Consider the following 19197-nt stretch of genomic DNA (forward strand, 5'->3'; position numbering starts at 1 on the left):
GTGAAAGGAATTCACAGAAATTACACACATTCTGAACCTTTTTAGGTAGCCGTGCAAGGAGCCAATTACCTGGGTGTATACATAGAGGATTCACTGTTCAATGATTTTTGATATCTGACCATGTGTGAACAAAACTACCATATTTTATTCACAGGAAAACCAGATGTATTAGCTGTCAAAGTGATGATGTAACAGGATTAATTACCATAGCAATTATGATAAATACAATTTGGAATAGATCGTCCTGCACTGCAACATTCATGTGGTACCTATGCATTGAACCATAGATGTCAAAGAAATGCTAATCATTTGCACCTGTAAGATTAGAATCTTTGAAAAGAGCGGTATTGTATTCAATCTATGATTGCACACATACACAGGTGATGAGTGCAACCTGCTTTGTAGTGCAGGGCGCTATTTAAAAATTTTAATCATTCATCTATTGCTATGGTAGTTAATCCGATCGTTACATGTTTTCGTCAGCGAGACACTTTCATTAGTACCAAAACCTGTACATGTTGATTATTGTACTATGATCACATCATCAAATTAAGATATTTATAGGAAGCTGCCAATAACTGTGTTTCATTGCTGCATTTCAGTCATGCAGAGGTACATTTGCTTTTAAGGTTAGCAACTATTTTAAACTGTTGCGATTTGGTAGTTCACAGCATCTTGCGAATGGTAGTGAGCTTTGCCAAAACTTGCATTGGATCATTTCATAATGATAATTTTATAATGAAAGACAGAGATAAAAAGACTAAATCGTGTCTGAAGTCAGGGCAAAGGCTCGCTGTGATTGGTTGCCGACCTGCGCAGTAAGGCATTTTCTGTCTAGTCGTCAAAATTTCAAACGCAAACTAGTCTTTTTATCTCTGTCTTTATTATAGTACTAGATTTCGCGGTTCTCGGGTTGGGTGGTTCTTGTGACTATCTCTGATTACCCAACACCCGTTACCCATAGGGGCCTACGTGCCCGGCCCTTTTAAACTACTATGGCAGACGCTCGTGTAGGGAAAGAGTGGAGACCCAATTTGACACAATAATCAACTTAGTAGTTTTGTAGCTGTGATGCTTACTTGGCTGTAATCTGGAAACCCATCGTTCGCCTCTTTGCATCCCGGAAATAGTCATGTTCTGCTACTAATAGGCCTCTGCACGTGTGCGTTTTGAAATATGTGTTGATCCGATGAGATGCACCTGCACGATTAACCACACTGTAATGCTTTCCGATGCTCGCACTGCGCCCTACGCGATAAGCGCATCATGAAAGCACGCGTTAGCGAAGCCACGCACACGCGATAGCGCATGGACAGAGGTACGGACGGACACGCCATGATTAGTATTATGATAACACACTTGATATAATTATATGCAGTGAACATTGCCAAATCTGTCTCAATGCTGATCATTGACATATTATTTATAAACTAATTTCATTGTGATTTTTCACCTGCAGACTGGGATGTGGTCCTGAAGATGCCAATGAAATCAAAGTACATCCATTTTTTACTTGCATCAGTTGGAAAGACCTGGATGAGAGGAAGGTAAGCTCACAATGCCTTCATCCCAATTGCATAGTTCAATAACCTCAATTAAACAATCATAGAACAAAATTTGACCTCAAGTTGCAGAGTATGAGTTTCTGTACCCAAATTTTCAAAGGTCATTCAATGAATGTACAATTGTATTGGGGTTACAGAACTGTGCCCTTGATAGATGAGTATGTTGTGGATCCTAGTGTATACTGATTATATTTTATTTAGCTGAACTAGGAACATTTTGACATTTATTGCCCTTTTGCCGGACACAGTTTCTGTAGGTTCAGTACATTATAGTGACGTGGGTGGGGGTGGGGTGTCTTTGGGTGCTGAAGCCCCTGTACTTTGTTAAAATCATGTAAAATCAGTCGTTTTTCCGAAATTTTTATCCATTAACCCCCCCCCCTGCTTTTGTGATAATGTGTATTTGTTATGTATGTAGTGTGTATACTGAGAGTGTTAAGTACACAGGTTTGTCCCATCCCATAGCATAGAGCTGTTACAAAAACATCACAGAAGAGTGCACCTCAATAGTATACCTGGTTGAAGTGCATCATTCTGATGTATCTCACTGGCAGCACGTCATCAAGTGACAATTAAGGTGTACATTACCTTGGTCTGGGGCGGACATTTTATAAATGAATTTTGAAGAGCAGCAACGACACCACTTGCATTACATTACAGATGTTAAATCTACATCAAATACAAAATTTGAGGAAAAATGAACGAGTCAGTTTTATTTTAGGGCCATTTGTCTATAACTGGTCTTTACATGTAGCCCTATGGAGAGAGTGCCCGTTGAGGGCGCTATAACCCCCATTTTAGGAACAGAAATGTGATTTTAAAAAAACTGACACATGCAAATTTTCTAAAATTTTCAGAGTATGTAGTATGAACATGTAGAAATATAATCAAGTAGTTGCCCTACCTGCTCTTCTCCGAAAAAATAAAAAGTCCTATACCTCAATGATAATGAAACCTAGGTATACATACATAGTAATGTCTTTGATATTTGTGTGCCTATGATGTGCATGTTTATGTTTCACTACATAACATTGTTTTATGTTGCCAGTGATGTTTGTACTTTTTCTCCCTGTAGGTAACACCCCCTTTCAAACCCCAAGTCACATCAGAAACAGACGTGAGGTATTTTGATGCAGAGTTCACAGCCGAATCAGTTAATCTCACACCGCCTGATCCAGGTTAGTATGTTGCTTGTTACCATGGAAACTGTAATTGGCTATTCCAGTTGAAATCCATACACCCCCTGTGGAAGACATGACCTTAATCTTCCACACAAGGAGAGTCAATTTCAAATGGGGGTTACCTGACTGTGACTCCATTTGAAATCTACACTGTGTGGGAGATTAAGGTCATGTCTTCCACAGGGGCGATGGATTTCAACTGGAATATCCCAGTAATATTAAGTGCTGAAAGAGATGCGGCTGTTGTGGGGCTTATTAACATGTGTTGGTGGTTGGATGAATAAAGAATGCAAAATATGTCAGAATGAAAGATAGAATGTTACTGTTTTGCTTAGCCAATGTTGCGTAAGGCCAAAAAAAAAAAAAAAGGTTTGTCTCAAAGCTCACGATTTTTAATTTTTTTTATTTTTATTCCCGACTTTTTTCATGGTATTTTGAGAAAAAGTCTGATTTTCACCGATTTTTTCTGGAAAAACTATAAAAAAAAATTTGAAATAAAAAAAATTTCCGCATTTCTTTTTGTCAAATCGTGCAATTTTACAAACGCGTGCGCAAGCTTTGAGACAAACCTTTTTTTTTTTTTGGGCCTAATATAGGGATTAATATGGGGCAATGGGCATAAAAATGGCAATTTAAGTGCAATAAATCACATCAACATTTGTGATCCATCGCTCCCAGCAATAGTTGCTATAATTACCACTTTTCAGTATGGCTAAAAATAGGTTAGATGGAATGCTAAAAAAGTTGTCAATTTTTATCAGAAAAGTACTAAAAATTAACTGGAGGGAGGGGTGATATTGGCATCAATTTTTTCAACCTGCCTGTAAAATGCATTAAGTCCAATAAATTTTGCACCACGAGAAAAAATTTATTTACAGTGACAAGAGAAAATTGTCTGTATAGAAACAATTAAAAATCTCTGCTACCTTTTTCCCTTCAAATTTCACCTGATTTTGCTGCAGTGGGTGGGTCACATTTCCTCAATACAAAAATCCAAACTAACAGAATTGATTAAAAAATGCAGTTGTATCCTTGATTTTCCTTGTTCTAAGCAATGGGCTATTTCAGTTAAAATCAATACACCCCCTGTGGAAGACATGACCTTGATCTCCCACACAGGGTGTAGATTTCCAATGGAGTCGCTCATTCAGGTAACCCTATTTGAAATTCATACTCCCTGTTGAAGATCAAGTTCATGTCTTCCACAGGGGGTGTATGGATTTCAACTGGAATTACCCATTTTGGAGCAGACGACACTGAATGGGTGGCTCCATTTGAAATTCACACTCCCTGTGTGGAAGGTTAAGATCCTGTCTTTCATAGGGGGTATATAGCTTTCAACTGGAATAGCCCAGTGCAGTTTTCCCTTGTGTTATATCATGAGCAAAACAAAAATTGTCCCTTTTTGTTCTCATCCTTATTGCTGGCAATTTGTGGTTCACTGGTTCCTAGTTTGTTGTTGAACTGAAATGACTAGACCTGTTACTTAATGCGCAGCAGCATATATACGATACACACACATATTGTCAGACATAGTCAATGAACTTGAGATCAGATTGGCTCATTATGCATGGATGCACTGCTTTCCAGGTGGCTTAACATTGCTTCAAATAACTGAATGTGGCATGAAAAACCGCACAAGCTATGTGATGCTCATTAAAGCATGGCTGGCTATGTGTACGCAGGCAGGACATGAGCTGAGAAGGCCTAGTTCCTACACTAAGGCTTGGTTCATACTTTTTATTTGATGTTGAATTTTTATAGAAGCAAGTGATATTCATTAATCAATCTATTTCAATTCTAGTTGTCAGACTTGGTCAAAGTTGTAACAAATGTATGTTAACGTAAGATTGATAATGTATTTTTCACCATATATTTGACGTCAAATATAATTGATTTTTTGTCAATAAATATCCATATGAAGATAAAATGAATTGAAAATTATTGAATAGTGAATACTTGTTGCATCGAATATCCAACATCAAATATAATGCAGTGTGAATCAGCCCTAATATGGCCATGGCTGCATGAGTACCAAAAACAAAAATGAGTCAAAACATTTGAAAGACTGCAAAAAAAATCCTTTATCTTTTACCCAGAGGAGTCACACTTAAATTGGCCAGCAGAGGATGATGCAAAAAACTGGCAATCAACACGCCCATCACAGTCACAGCCCAGTCACAGCCCCCCAGTCTAGGACTCTGGTTTGTATTTTTTTGGTAATGCCCACATAGGTTGTAAGATATTTTAGCGATATGACAGCAATTAGAGTATGTAGGTTCCATGATTTCCTTGTGGGAAAATTATTGGAATATGAATCATTAGGCTTGGATAGCAAGCAGCGTTAGAGACCTTTATGCTGGTTTCATACTTTCTGCCGCTTGCCGCTGAGCGATGTGACGCTTAATCATGCAGCTTGCACTTGTCTGCAAGCGGATCGGCACACCGCTCAGTGGCAGCGGCATGACTCAGAAAGCTACTCTTGCCGCTCAGCACCGCTCCAAAATCGTATTTTGTTCTCATACGTCAGAGCGGCACTGTCCGAGTTGATTTGAATTCAACTCCCAGCGGTGCTGCCGCCGCCGTGGCAAAGCGGTGGAGTGATTGATATATCGGCTTGCCGCTGGTCACAGCTAGTGGTGCGACTGTGCAGTGAAGTAAAATCATCTTCAGAGCGGCAAAGCGGCAGGAAAGTATGAATCCAGCATTATAGGTAATGGGATTTGATGTGATAAAATCAAAGTAAAGTAGATTAGACACACCCACTCCATTCAACATATTACCACGCATGAGGGGAAATAAACTTGAGGTTTCTGTGTGTTTCATGACGGCAGTACATGCCATGGCACACCCACTCCATTCAACATATTACCACGCATGAGGGGAAATAAACTTGAGGTTTCTGTGTGTTTCATGACGGCAGTACATGCCATGGGTATACTTCAGTCAGTAACACAACAAGATGCAAGTAGGGATGATGCGTACTTAACCATTCATGCCTGATTATTGAGATTTGTACATTTTTGCAGTGATCACATCACAAGAAGTCTTTATATTTTGTAATATTTACACCAGTGTTGCTTACACCGTGCTGTGAAGAAGTACGATATGAATGCATGCATTAATGGTTTGATTGGGAGTAATGCCTCGGTGTTAATAAATTCTGACAATGCGTTTTTTCTATTTTTGTCTCCAAACAGATGACGAGTCCCATCTATCACAAGACCAGCCACAATTTGCTAAGTTTTCTTATTCAGATGACAGGGAGGACATCTCAGTAAAAATGAAGATATTTTGGTCTTCATTAGCAGACAAGACAGTTGAATGAATGACATAATGAATTACCATCTTTCTCCTGAAAGCTTTTATTATTATTTTTTTCCGCCCACCATAATCAGGAGAAACTGAAAGAAAGATGTTTCAACTTCAAGATTGCAAACGCTTTTTAGGAAGAAACATCCATCCGTAGCTGAGAGAAATTTGTCCGATTTCCACTATGCGTCTGTTGCCTATGTCTCATTGGTTGAGGCACATATGGATATTATATAGAGACAATTCAGCCCCGTGGATGACGAAAAAGAGGATATTGTTTCTACATTTTGAGCATACATTGTGTCTGCAAGGGATACTGTCCTTTGAGTAAACAAGACTAACAGGAAACATGTCACTTATAATTTTAAGTCGGAGTTCTTGGCACTTGTTAATCAGGTAAAAAGAGCGAGGTCATAGCAAGGTTATGATTTATGCATTTTACTTGGTCAGGAATGATATACCGTGTTTTAAACTTGTCTTTGTTGATGTTCACAATGCCGGAATCACACCCGACATGGTTATGCTTTGACATAACTTCATATTTGCCAGGTTAACGTAATTGATTCTGCCAGAGTCTTAGTAATACTTGCATGAGCATAACTTACGATAATCACTATTGTGCATACTGCTTCGTATTCCATGCCGACTTTTCAACATATCAAGAGGTGTTTGGAGACTGCACAAGTCAATTTTGCTTGACGAATGAATGAACGAACCATTTGCCAATGATATCAGAATTCACCATAGCAATTCCAAATCAGAGCATAGCGCGGTCTAACGGTTAAGGTCATTGACTCTGGTGCAAGAAGTACCTGGTTTAATTCCTGGTAGGGGCAAATATATATATATGAAAAATTAACTGCTCTATCCATTACTGCTTTTGAACTGTGGGAGAGATGCAGTGAATGACAAAAACCTTGCAGTCAGATTGGGGTAACGCATGTCTGTCTGCACACCCTGCTGTGGGTATCATGGGTGAACAGTGTCAAACATTGAATACGAAATCAAATAACAAAGTGAAATATTAGATTAATAGGTTTTGAATTCCTACAATAGGTATTTATTTCAAAACAATTATTAAACCCTGGCTGCAACTTGTAGACCAATGTGCAGTGTTGAAATGATTACAAGCCTCTGGTAGTTCAATGTAATGTTGGGCAAAATAAACATCTCAAAAAAAGTAACTAACCCCCATTAAAGAATGGCCATTATTCAAAAGCGGGCTATTGTATTACAGATCTGTTAAATGCGTTGGAAGCACAATTTATTTCTGCGCATTTTGACACCTCATTTGATACGAAAGCCCAGAAAACAATAAAACACCAGTCAATTTAATGTAGCGAGGTCCAGATTTGAAAGTTGCACTTACAACAATACAAAAACGCTCGGATATATTTACACAGATTTCCTTCCATTATACTGAATACAAATCAACAGAATTTACTGCAACTTTCAAATCTTGGGTTACATTGATTTAAATGTATGCAGTGACGTCAATATTTAGCCAATTGCTACAAATTAGGTGTCAAAATGTGCAGAAATAAGTTCTATAAGTTCTGCTTCCAATGCATTTTACTGATTTGTAATACAATCATCCGTTTTTGAATAATGGCCATTATTTAAGGGGGGTTAGTTACTTTTTTGCTATGTTTACTTCATACAATGCATGAAGGTATAAATCCCTTCATATACAGTAGGCTTCATTGTGAAGTAGTTAGAGCAAAATTGTACCATAAATGAAGTTTGTGATTTTAGTACACTATTATACTGGTTTGTGTGATAGTGAAGCATATGAATACTAACCAGGCAGGCATCTTGAGTAATCCCCACCCACACAAGTATAGCAACAAAATACTAAACATTTTGATGTGCCAGATAATGAGAATAGGTAGGACCAGGAGTAATTACTACTGCGGCGTTGGATTTATAATTGTCTCTATATCTGTTACAAACTTCTACATTGTCGGTCGCATCACATAGTTAGTTTCGTTTATTCTTTCTGTATTGAGGATAACAACTTCAGTGGCCAGCACTGTTTTCCAAGCTGGCTCTCAGTCAATATAAAACATAATATTCATAGAATAATACAGTATAATACAAAAGTGATACAATAAGATATAAAAAAAATGCAACAACAATTACGAATTCATAAACTATACTTAAACACGAAATCAGAACATTTGTAAGACATATTTTCCATACCAGTTTGATTCATTGGTATTTAACTGTTCCAAATATAAGCAGCTCTGGTATGAAATGTATGCTAACCAGAATAAGTGTTGAATTTGGGAACAATCAATGTGTTAGAAGAATGATTTCTGGTTACATGAGAAGGAGTATTATGAACAAATTCAAACTGAGATGATAAAGATGTCGGACTGAGATTTCATAAACATTTAAATGTAAGAATAAGCATATGATTTGTCATAGAACATACTGTTCTAAACGAAATTGTTCACATACAGAGCTGTAAGTTTAACCCCGTGGACACCCCCTGGTCATCTAACAGCATATCTGATTGGTTGATAACTTGAAATGCTCATTTCATACTTGCACTTGCCGATGATCTTATTAATACCCTCCTTGATTGGTTCAAAATTGGACACAATATTCATTTTGGCCAATCGGCAGGTAGTTCTCATGGTGTTAAGGGGGTACTACACCCTGGCCAATTTTGTGCCTATTTTTGCATTTTCTCAAAAATTATAGCGCATTGGTGACAAGTAAGATATGTATATTATAGGGGCAAGGACTAATAATAATAATAATAATATGCATTTATAAAGCGCATAAAACTAAATGTTCACTATGCGCTGAACAACTTAATTACACTTAACATACACTACAAAAAGCATGAAAGAGCAAAATATAAAACAGCAAACAAAATAAACAATAATGATTTTAAAACCCAACAGCCTCAGGAAACGAGCAAATGACACAAGAGGAATGAAACAGTGGATTAAAAGCATTAACAGCATGGCAAGATTTAAAAAAAAACATCAACAGTAATTTTAAAAACAGCAATTTTAGATTAAAAAAATTGGTAAGCAAATATATACAACCAATATAATAATATACACAATTAAATCAAGTTAAAAAAAACAGGAGCTGAAACAGACAAGCGGAAGACATCGGCAAGAGTTGTTATTAAGTGTCATACACAGATTTAAAAAGGTGAATCTTCATGCGCGATTTGAGTTGTGCTGTAGTGGCAGAGTTTCGGACGGAATCCGGGAGGGAATTCCAGAACTACTGTACTGAAAATTCAGCAAATCAGTAGTTATTGATTTATTAATCAAATATTGGTTTCCCTCATTTTTGACTGTAACTCCACAACTGTTGTCTGTGCTGAAATAAAATTTCCATTGCAGTAGTTGTAGTCCTTGCCCCTATGATATACATGTCTTACTTGTCCCCAATGCGCTATAATTTTTGAGCAAAATGCAAAAATAGGTACAAAATTGGCCAGGGGTGTAGTACCCCCTTAATACCTGTCTGGTGTTTGATTAGCTTCAAACTTACTTATTGCTTAATTAAATTTTCCTCAACAGGGTATTATTATGAAGAAGACTCTCAAAAGTTTTAATTTTGGTGACATGTACATGTCAATCTTTTGAGTAATATTGGCATTAAACCTATAAATCCGTATGTGAAACAGTTTTGTTTAAAACGGTATTATGACTTGCTGCTCTGTATGTGATGTGACTTGACGACATTAAGGGGGTACTACACCCCTCAATAAATTTGTGTCTATTTTTGCATGTTTCTCAAAAACTAATAACACAGTGGTAACAAAAGTTATGTATATTACAGGGGCAAGGAATCCAATTATTACACTGGAATTTCAGTGACCCAAGACAAGCCGTTCTATATTTATGATAAGAAATAAGGTACCGCTAGGATGTACCTTATTTCCTATCATATATATTGAACCGCTTGTCTTGAGTCACTGAAATATCAGTGTAGTAATTGGATTCCCTGCCCCAAGAACATACATAACTTTTTTTACCAGTGTGTTATTATTTTTTGAGAAAAATGCAAAAATAGTCACAAATTTACCACAAGGGTGTAGTACCCACTTAAGATAGTTGCTTAAATTAATTACAAATAGCATAAAATCGGAGCAAAAAGGGCAAGAACATTTTGAGTATACCATGTTGTTCCTATTAAATTAAAATCCAAGCAAAGTGTGATAAATGAACATTCGACTATAACTTGGCCACGAACTGGATGGAAGTTGATGTTTACTCCATGCAATTTTGCGATATCGTCAAATGCCAGTTTTAAGCTCACTCGCGTGATATGACATGGACATTTCTGTATTTCGATCACTTTTTCATTGAAAAAAAAATTACAGGGGTATTTATGAGAGCGGGAGCATTTATTAGGAACAATACAGTATGTCAACATGTTTGTTGATAAAAATACCCTCATTCAGGATACACATAACTTACATGCAGGTTCCACCAATTACACAACCGCCAAATTGATGATGTGATCAGAATAAAGTCATCACATTCATCTGGGTTCGCAGTGGCGGTGCCGTGGAGGGGGTGGGGGGAAATGCCCTGAGTCAGAACTCCCCCACCTCTGTAGAAACCACAAATTACGAAAATTTCAACTTTTTGCAGTAATTTTGTGCAAAATTTGTTGATTTTGCCCCCCTGAAATTCACCTTAGCCCCCCCCCCCCCCAATGCGCCCCGAAACAATTCTTGGCGCCGCCACTGCACATGATAGTTTCTCTAAACAATGTCCAGATCTTTGCTCTGATTTTATTTCTAAACTTCTCTCACCAAATCTTTGTAAGTATTGGCAAAAACAGCTTTACCCAGATCAACACAAATATAACTTTGATGCATATTGTGTGTGTCAGGAAGTATGGATCATATACGTGTATTTTCTATGGGACTATCGGTGTGATGATTAAGTAATATACGCATTTTTTTTTTCAATGGGTATCAATGTCTAAGCATATCACTGCTCTCCAAAAATGATTAAACTGTAGTTCTGCACAAAAAATGAGAATTCAACTGACACATCTCCAACAGAATGTGTCTAATGATGTTTTTGGTAAGGGCCAATATCTCTTGACCCTGATTACAATTTCCTTTTGTTGATTTTTTTGTGTAGCCATCCTTAATTTTCGCCATTTTAAGTTACCTACAAAGTGTACGTGGGGGGGAGTGTAAAACTTTTGGCCATAAGAAAAATGGCAATTTGTTTGAGTAATAAAAAAAATGCGAAAGTGAACAATAATGGTATTTTCCAATATTTTTTTTGTAACTTAACCAATTGAGCCAAGGAAATTTCAGTGGAATTGTTTTTTTTCCTTTGTAACAATTTCTAAACATGCCAACAGTGATTTTCACTTGCATCTTTTATGCACAGCGATCCTGTACCTTTTGCTTAATTTATTTTATATCAAAATACATTAAAAGCGTTTCCCATCCTGGACTAGGATGTTCAAGGATGACTGGAATATGTTGCAACAATCAGCACTGTTGCCACAAAAGACATGAAGCCTGTAGTTTAATTGCCAGAACATTATACCAAATGGATGCCCCCTGGGTTTATTACTCCCTTATATGATATGATCTTGGGGGGGGTTGTGGAATGAGAGTACTGCAGTAGATTTTGGCTGCATTTTCAGCCATTGTGATTTATTGATGGCTCTCATCTTCATGAAAATATGGTTTAGGAAAGGATGTTTTTTAAATTAGAGTATTGCAACCAATGGTTACTAACGTGCACTACAACAGCGAATTGCTCAACAAGTTGTGTTTGCTAAACTGCACTCAGAACTGCCCTTGTTACAATTACTTGGACCGATGGGAAGGTATTGCATGATCTACGTGGGGAGCAGTTGGTATTTTTTGTTTTTTCTTCAGTGTCTTTAATACTTTAGTGCGCCCTCTCTCTCTCTCTATTGCAGTCAGTAGCATCAGTGCACATTTCTTTTGTGACAGCTGTAAATTGCTAGCATTCACTCAAAGCACAAAACAGCTGCCTCAACTTGCTGATGTCACTGACTGCACAAAGGACGGTCGTAGTAAGTTCAGCAGGGTCTCGTTTGTTGAAGGTAATGCAGCTGTTTAAAGCAGGTTGACATGTTACAAAGTATTTTATGTAGACCTGACAACTGTTCGGACTATTGAGTTCAAAAGGTCATAAAAATCGGACCAGTCCGATTTCCCGAAAATGCAAAATTGTTTGTGTTTTTTTTACCAAAAAAATGGTTGAACTTCACCTTGTACAGATACGTGGGTTTTCATTGTTGGCAGGTATGTTTTATGCTCTTGAATGTAGTCCTCTTTATCATCACACATGTCCATAGGACTGATAACATTAACAGCTGGCTATTGACATACTGTAAAAGGGAATATTTTCGCGAGCAGTTATTTTCGCGATTTGGAGTAAGAGGGACATTTTTGCGAATGTTATTTTCGTGATTGCTAAGTCAAGCCCTATAATTGTAATACATTGTTGCATATATTCGTGAGGTGTTATTTGCACGGTTGGAGCTTCAATCACGAAATTCACGAAAATTAAACTCCCACGAAAATTTCCCCTTTTACTGTATACTACTACCATTTTCTTCCTCAAGGAGAAAAAATAGACACTTTTTGTTTGTCTCGTATGATATAAGCAAGCCTCCTTTATTCTGACTGAAGGATTGATATTTTTATCTTAATGAGGGGACTTCAGAATAATATTGTATTCTGCACAAAGCTATTAAAATAGTATGTACAGTTCTCTAAAAAAAAAGCAATGAACGAGAAGACAAAAAAGACTTGCTTGTACACATTGTCACCACAAATGTAGGATTTGTACATATATAGTAAGATAACAAAAAAGACAACAATATGTACAACACTGTATAGTAGAAGTGGGAAAGAATGCTGTGTGGTTGCAAAGGGGTCACAACTCACAAGTATAATTTCTGCCAGTATTTATACTCTACACAAAGACAAAAATCAACATCCTGGAACTTACTCTGTGGCTTTTGAAATATACTCTGGAGATGAGATGGTGCTGTCATGATTAAAGCCATAATGTGCGATTTGATCCACAGCGACGCCCTCAATTTTTCTTGAATTTCTATATTTTGCATGATAGTAATGCCTAATGGTGTACTAAAATACCATGTGAAAGATGTAAGCCTGAAGTGCTTGTATTACAGTAAAATTGAGTTTTTATAATAAAATCGAAGATCCCGTTTTATTCGCCAATTCCCCATAGAGCTCCACAGTTCAGTAGCCAAGTGGTTTTCTTTCATTTTATCTCATTAATATTATGTAATAATTTTGACCAAAATCATTATACATTATGGTTTTAATATCGGAATAGCATTGAATGTAAGACCTGTTAAAGCTGTGCACATCACTTGTAATTGACCATTTTTGGACTCCCAAAAGTTTGTCATCAAGTACCGTTGTGTAAGCTTGATGCCACTGTGCATGGACATCATGTATCATGCAAGAGGTTTTTGTGATATAAACTGATCTGCTCTTCTCATGCGACTCATTACTCACTAGTTGGTAGAGCATTGAACCAGAAATTGAAGGTCATGGAATGCAACCCGAATTGGGCAGTGGAAATTTTATTTGTATTTATCACTGACTGATACTTGTGTGGTAACTTGTAAGTCAGTCGCGTAACTAGGGTTGGTAGCGCCTGGGGCAAGAAACAAAATTGGCACTCCTATCCCCCACCGGGGGGTGTGGGAATGGCATTGGCATTCTGATTTGGCGCCCCCAAGTGGTAGCGCCCAGGGGCAATTTGCCCCCTCTAGTTACGCCACTGTGGTAAGTTTAAATATGGCCTGGTCCTTTTTTAGTGCTTTTACCAGAGGAATACAAAAATGGACCTGTTTTTTTTAATTTGAGTATTTTACCAAGCAATAAGGTGATGAATTCAACTGATATAGCCAAAGTGGAGGGTTATTTAACCCCACATTTGAGCATTTGAATGAACTGCTTGGAGCACCAAAAGGCTAACTGCATGGGCTGTCTGGAACACAAAAGGGTTAACTGCCTTCATTGGGCAATTTAATTTAAATCCACACCCCCTGTGGAAGATTTAGCTAAACTCTTCCATGGAGGGAGTATGAGTTTCAAATAGAATAGACAGTTGGGTAACTTCCATTTGAAATACTCCAGTTGTAGAAGTAAAGTAAAGCTATAATACAGAGGGAGTGCGAGTTTCAAAATGATTAACCTTGATCAAATACAGTTGAAACGCATACTCCCCCTGTGGAACATATTTCTAAAATCTTCCACAGGGGTAGTGTGGGTTTCAACTGGAATAGCCCATTTACCTGCTGTGTGGTTAACCTTTTATGTGCTGCAAGCAGTCATTGTGTTCGCATTAGATTAGAGAAAGGTTACAGTAATCATCCCTTAAAAATGCCTATTGAATATTCATTGGTGTATGATGAATATTTAGCAGTGTAAATGCCTATTGAATATTCATTGATGAATATTTAGCAGTGGTGCTGTATTTAATTTCAGGTAAATGCTCGCAAGCATGCTGCAGGTTTGGAAAAAATAAAAATAAGACAGTTGATATGTGTGCATCTGTAAATAAGACACACAGCATGGTAAAACTTTTTGCCATGCATCAGTAATAGCTTTACACGCTTTACAGCAAATCTGTTCCTTCCATTTTTTGGACGGACAAACTGCAGTCCCAGAACAACGCCAAATATGGATTAAAAGACCTTTGACCTTGGATGTACAACAGCATGTTATGATCTAATGGGAAACTGTGCTCATCAACAAACACCATTTCTATCAAAAAGGCAACAGCCGATATAATTTGAAACCACATAAATTACTAGAGTTGGTTCTTCTCTTGGATTTGGACCAAGCTTTAGAATATCGAATGTTGCGTTTTGAAATAAAACAAACCAGAAATTTATCACCCATTGTAAAGATATGGAACATGTACCGAATACATGTACATACATTGGCTGACCTTGTGGATTTCCTGGCCCAGCCATGCTAACCACATAAGGAGATTATACGATTAAGCTAGTGCAGCTATTGTCATAGCAGGGTATTATTATGTAATACTCCTGATCCATAGAGGCCTTGCATTCTTTTATCGATTGGCTCCAAACAAAGGATTTGAACCGGTGTCCTTCACCGTAGTTATGGCGGAGTGCAGTCCATTCAATCAAATGTTGTCATCAACCTATTCGATCGTAGTGCAGGGTTATATGAGCGAGACGAACTGTCACGGTAGATTGCAATCATGCTTTTGTTGAATGCATTTGAGTAGTCCGCCATATTTACGGGATGATACGTCACATGCAAGGCCTCTATATTTGGCGTTCTCTTGGACTGAACTGTAGTGTATGTAAACAGTATGTCATGAAAATTGATATATTTATGACTCGATTGTGATTCTAGTTTGTTTTGATGAAATTGTATATGGCAGCTAATGTACTTTTGAGTTGGTTGCTTTGACACGGCAGCAGTTTTGCATGTAGTACACTTCTGTTGGATCAGTGTACTGGGAACTAATTATTTTACATTATACAAAATAATACAAATATTTGAGATGCGAGTTATCTCGGGATTGTTTTAAAGATGATTTTTTTTATGCCATACATTGTATTTTTCATTCGACAAAAAAAAAAAAATCATGGTAGTGAAAATTGAATTGTGAATGCATTTATCTTGAAAGCATTATTTTGTTTTTATGATTTTTTTTTTAAAGCAAACTTTTGTTTTTACTCTTTGCATTGGTATGTGTGTGTCTTAAAAGAGTGCAGCCAGTCTGTTCAGTGTTGGAGAAGATGTATTACCCTTCCCAGAGTCCTTTGCAACATGATGCATCTCATCAGTACAGCAAATGACTCTCCTATTACTTCGTACGGGTTTTCTTTGTTTTCATATTGAGAATAGACTGGTCAAGCATGGGTTGATAGTCAAGAAATAAACACATTTCGCAAGATTCACTCGGTCGGACATCCGGGAATATTGTCCCCTTCGCACAAGCGCGCGCATAGCAACCAGCTTGAGAAAGGGGATCTGCACATGCGCCCACTGGTTTTACAAGGCTATTTCCCCTTTGTGACGTCAGCCCGACCAAGAGAATCTGGATGTACTCTTCGTTGAGGTACTTTTTGTGACTATCAACCCATGTTGCACTAGATAGCAAATCAGTACAGAAAATTGAAATTGAAGAAATGCATTATGGGAAGTGTAAAATATCTTCTCTAGTTCAGTGTCTCTAGAAATGCTTGTGTCAAACATTTCTGTTGGTGTCAAGATAGTAAATTGGATAAATGTGCCGGACAATAAATCATCTCATGAAATATACCTGAACGTTTGTCATGTATGTTTGTTTGTGTAATGTCTTATCATTCCCAGTTTAGTGGAACTGATTGGAATTAAGATTCAGTGGTTTTTTCTAGCAATGCCATTTTTCTTTTGTGATTAAAAAAATGGGTTCCATAAAAAAAATTCCACCAATTTAGCGCCCAGGTGTTTCAGCATTATTTGGTAATAATTGCCTTATTTTGAAAACCAAACTGGACATTTTACATGATGGAATATCCATAGAACAAAATGTCACTTTCCTAAGGCCAAAAAAAAAAAGATTTGTCTCAAAGCTTGTGCGTGCATTTGTAAAATCGCGTGATTTGAAAAATAAGAAATGCAGAATTTTTTTTATTTCAAAGAAATTTTTTTTTTATAGTTTTGCCTGAAAAATTTTTCTCAAAATACCGTAACCACTCTGGTATAAGGTATAAGCCCCCGATGGCTGATTTCACTTCAAAAATGGGGGTGGGCTTATAACCGGGGAAGGGCTAGTGCTTGAATTTAAAAATAAGAACAATCACCCCCATTTGTATGTACCAGTAAGTTCTATCTATTATGTCAACCTGAGTGCACCCTTGTTCCCAGAATGTTTTGAAAAATAGGGGGTGGGCTTATAGCTGAAGGCGGGCTTATACCCGAGTGGTTACGGTACTATAAAAATGCCAAGTCAGGAATTAAAAAAACATTACATTTTGCATTTGTTTTCAAACCACTCGTGAGCTTTGAGACAAACCGTCTTTTGCCTAACTAAAGACAACACAAAACGTAAATCAGCCATTATAAATATGCCTAGACCTTGAACACTATTAATCACATTTTGTCATTTGAAAACAATAGGAGAAAGACAATTTTAATTATGGTAATTTTGACACCACATTTGTTACAATTGTCTTAAGGTTATATAATGGATTTTTCAAGGCTTGATTCCAGAGGGGCGTAAGTTAATAATAGAAACAGCCATGCAGAAAAAAATGAACTCAAGCGCAGTAGCGTAGCCAGCGGGGGGGGGGCAGAGTGCCCCCCTGACAAAAAAAAATGAAAGAAAAAGTGCCCTCTGACAAAAAATGAAAGAAAATCAGGGCGAAAATAGTGTAAAACACCGTTTTTTTCGCGCTACGCACGCACATCACCCCAATAAGGCCCTTTTCGGAAGCTCGAAGACATACAGTCTCTATGTATTGTATGATGCAACTGCAATTTTTTTTGTCTTTTCCCCCAAAATTTTATTTTGCCCCCCCTGACCAAGAAAGCTGGCTACGCCCCTGCTCAAGCGTACTTTGTGTATCAATCTACATGCACATGACCATGAACATCACAAACCGTGGCACGTGAGTCATCCTATGTTGCAGGGATAGGGAGGGGGAAACCATGATAGGGGCTGCCGGAGTGGGGGCAGCCGGTTTTCTGCAATTTTCCTATGGTATTTTATAAATTTTCAATTTTTTAAATATTATCCTTAGATGATATCTGTCGTGAAATAAATCAATGCCGCTATAGGCTATAATAGGCCTAGTAGGCCTACCCTGATTATGCAATATATACAACAATAACTACAACAACAATAACAAAACCAACAACCAATATCTAATTTGTCGTATATAGGCCGCGCCTATTTATATTAGTACGGTAGGCCTATTCCTGAATCATACAATAAAAAAACCCGCAAAAGCAATCAATCACTGCAATCAGAAAGAAAGAAAGAACAAGAAAGAAGACAGAAAAAGAGAAAAAAGTAAGAAAAAAAGAGAAAATAATAGAATTGGACCACACAGGGACTCGAACCCGTACTAGTTGACCAGCTCAAAAGTATTACATAGTCGAGAATAGTACACGTCGAGCAGGGCTGTCAACTTTTTGGAATTCCTTGGCGTGAGACAGAGGCGTACCGGGATTTGCCGACTCCAATGTTCATTTTGTACCATGATTATTTGAGCCAAGGCGCTCGAGAATCGGTAAAAGCGGAGGGGGGGGTAGGAGCAACAAATTATTCATGACGATCGTGAGATTTTACTCATTTTCAACTTTTTATGCGTGAGATTTACTACCTAGGCGTGAGATTATACTACCTTGGCGTGAGACCGTGAGAAAGTGACCCAATGCGTGAGACTCACGGCCAATGCGTGAGAGTTGACAGCCCTGACGTCGAGCGCGCTAACCGATTGAGCCACGGAGGTGGCTTACGAAAACTAATGGTCTCAAACTACCTATGATATTCAATAGTCCATACAGGCTGTTATGATAAACAAGCGCATTGCCCCCGCAAAGTCGGTCGCATCGATGACGAAAAAACCGCGAAAAAACTTGTTTTTTGCAAAAGTAGCTTCAATTTTGAATGAAAATCAAATGGTAGAGTAATTGACAGACCGTTGAGAAATAATGTTGGTAGTTAGATGTCAAAATCAACGTTCCACAATCAAGATATCGATAATGTAACAAAACAGTTCTTTCTCAATCAAGATTCTCGAAAATGTTCCCCAAAAACGGGCTTTTAAAATTTATTTGGTACTGTATTTGGTTCTTCCCCATGGCAACATTATTTCTTTGATCGATTTGTAGTACAATACAAAAAAGAAGAAAACAATCACTCGGCGTGGTTTTATACGGAGCGCACATTTGAAAAAAAAACGTCATAGAACGTGTTTTTGATCTTGTGAACGTGGTGCGTAAAAATGCTTTAAACGAAGGATTTTCAAATTTATTCTAAAAATTTGTATAAATACACAAAGAAAATGTTAAGCTACACCCAATGCACCAACATTTCACTCACTGCGATATCTGATTACTGAGAAAACTCTGTTTTAGAGAA

The 19197-nt window shown here is 37.5% G+C and overlaps 1 protein-coding gene across 1 annotated transcript in view; it reads left to right on the forward strand.

Annotated features, from left to right (window-relative positions):
* LOC140153606 (RAC-gamma serine/threonine-protein kinase-like) overlaps positions 1–6188 on the forward strand; it is an 83965-nt gene extending 77777 nt beyond the window's left edge. Inside the window, 3 exon segments of the mRNA XM_072176392.1 lie at positions 1460–1547; positions 2641–2743; positions 5947–6188. Of these exon segments, the coding sequence (XP_072032493.1) occupies positions 1460–1547; positions 2641–2743; positions 5947–6074 (319 nt within the window). The 3' untranslated portion in view covers positions 6075–6188.
* The last annotated feature ends 13009 nt before the right edge of the window (positions 6189–19197 follow it).

The sequence above is a fragment of the Amphiura filiformis genome, chromosome 5 (assembly GCF_039555335.1).
Source record: "Amphiura filiformis chromosome 5, Afil_fr2py, whole genome shotgun sequence".
Lineage (NCBI taxonomy): Eukaryota > Metazoa > Echinodermata > Ophiuroidea > Amphilepidida > Amphiuridae > Amphiura > Amphiura filiformis.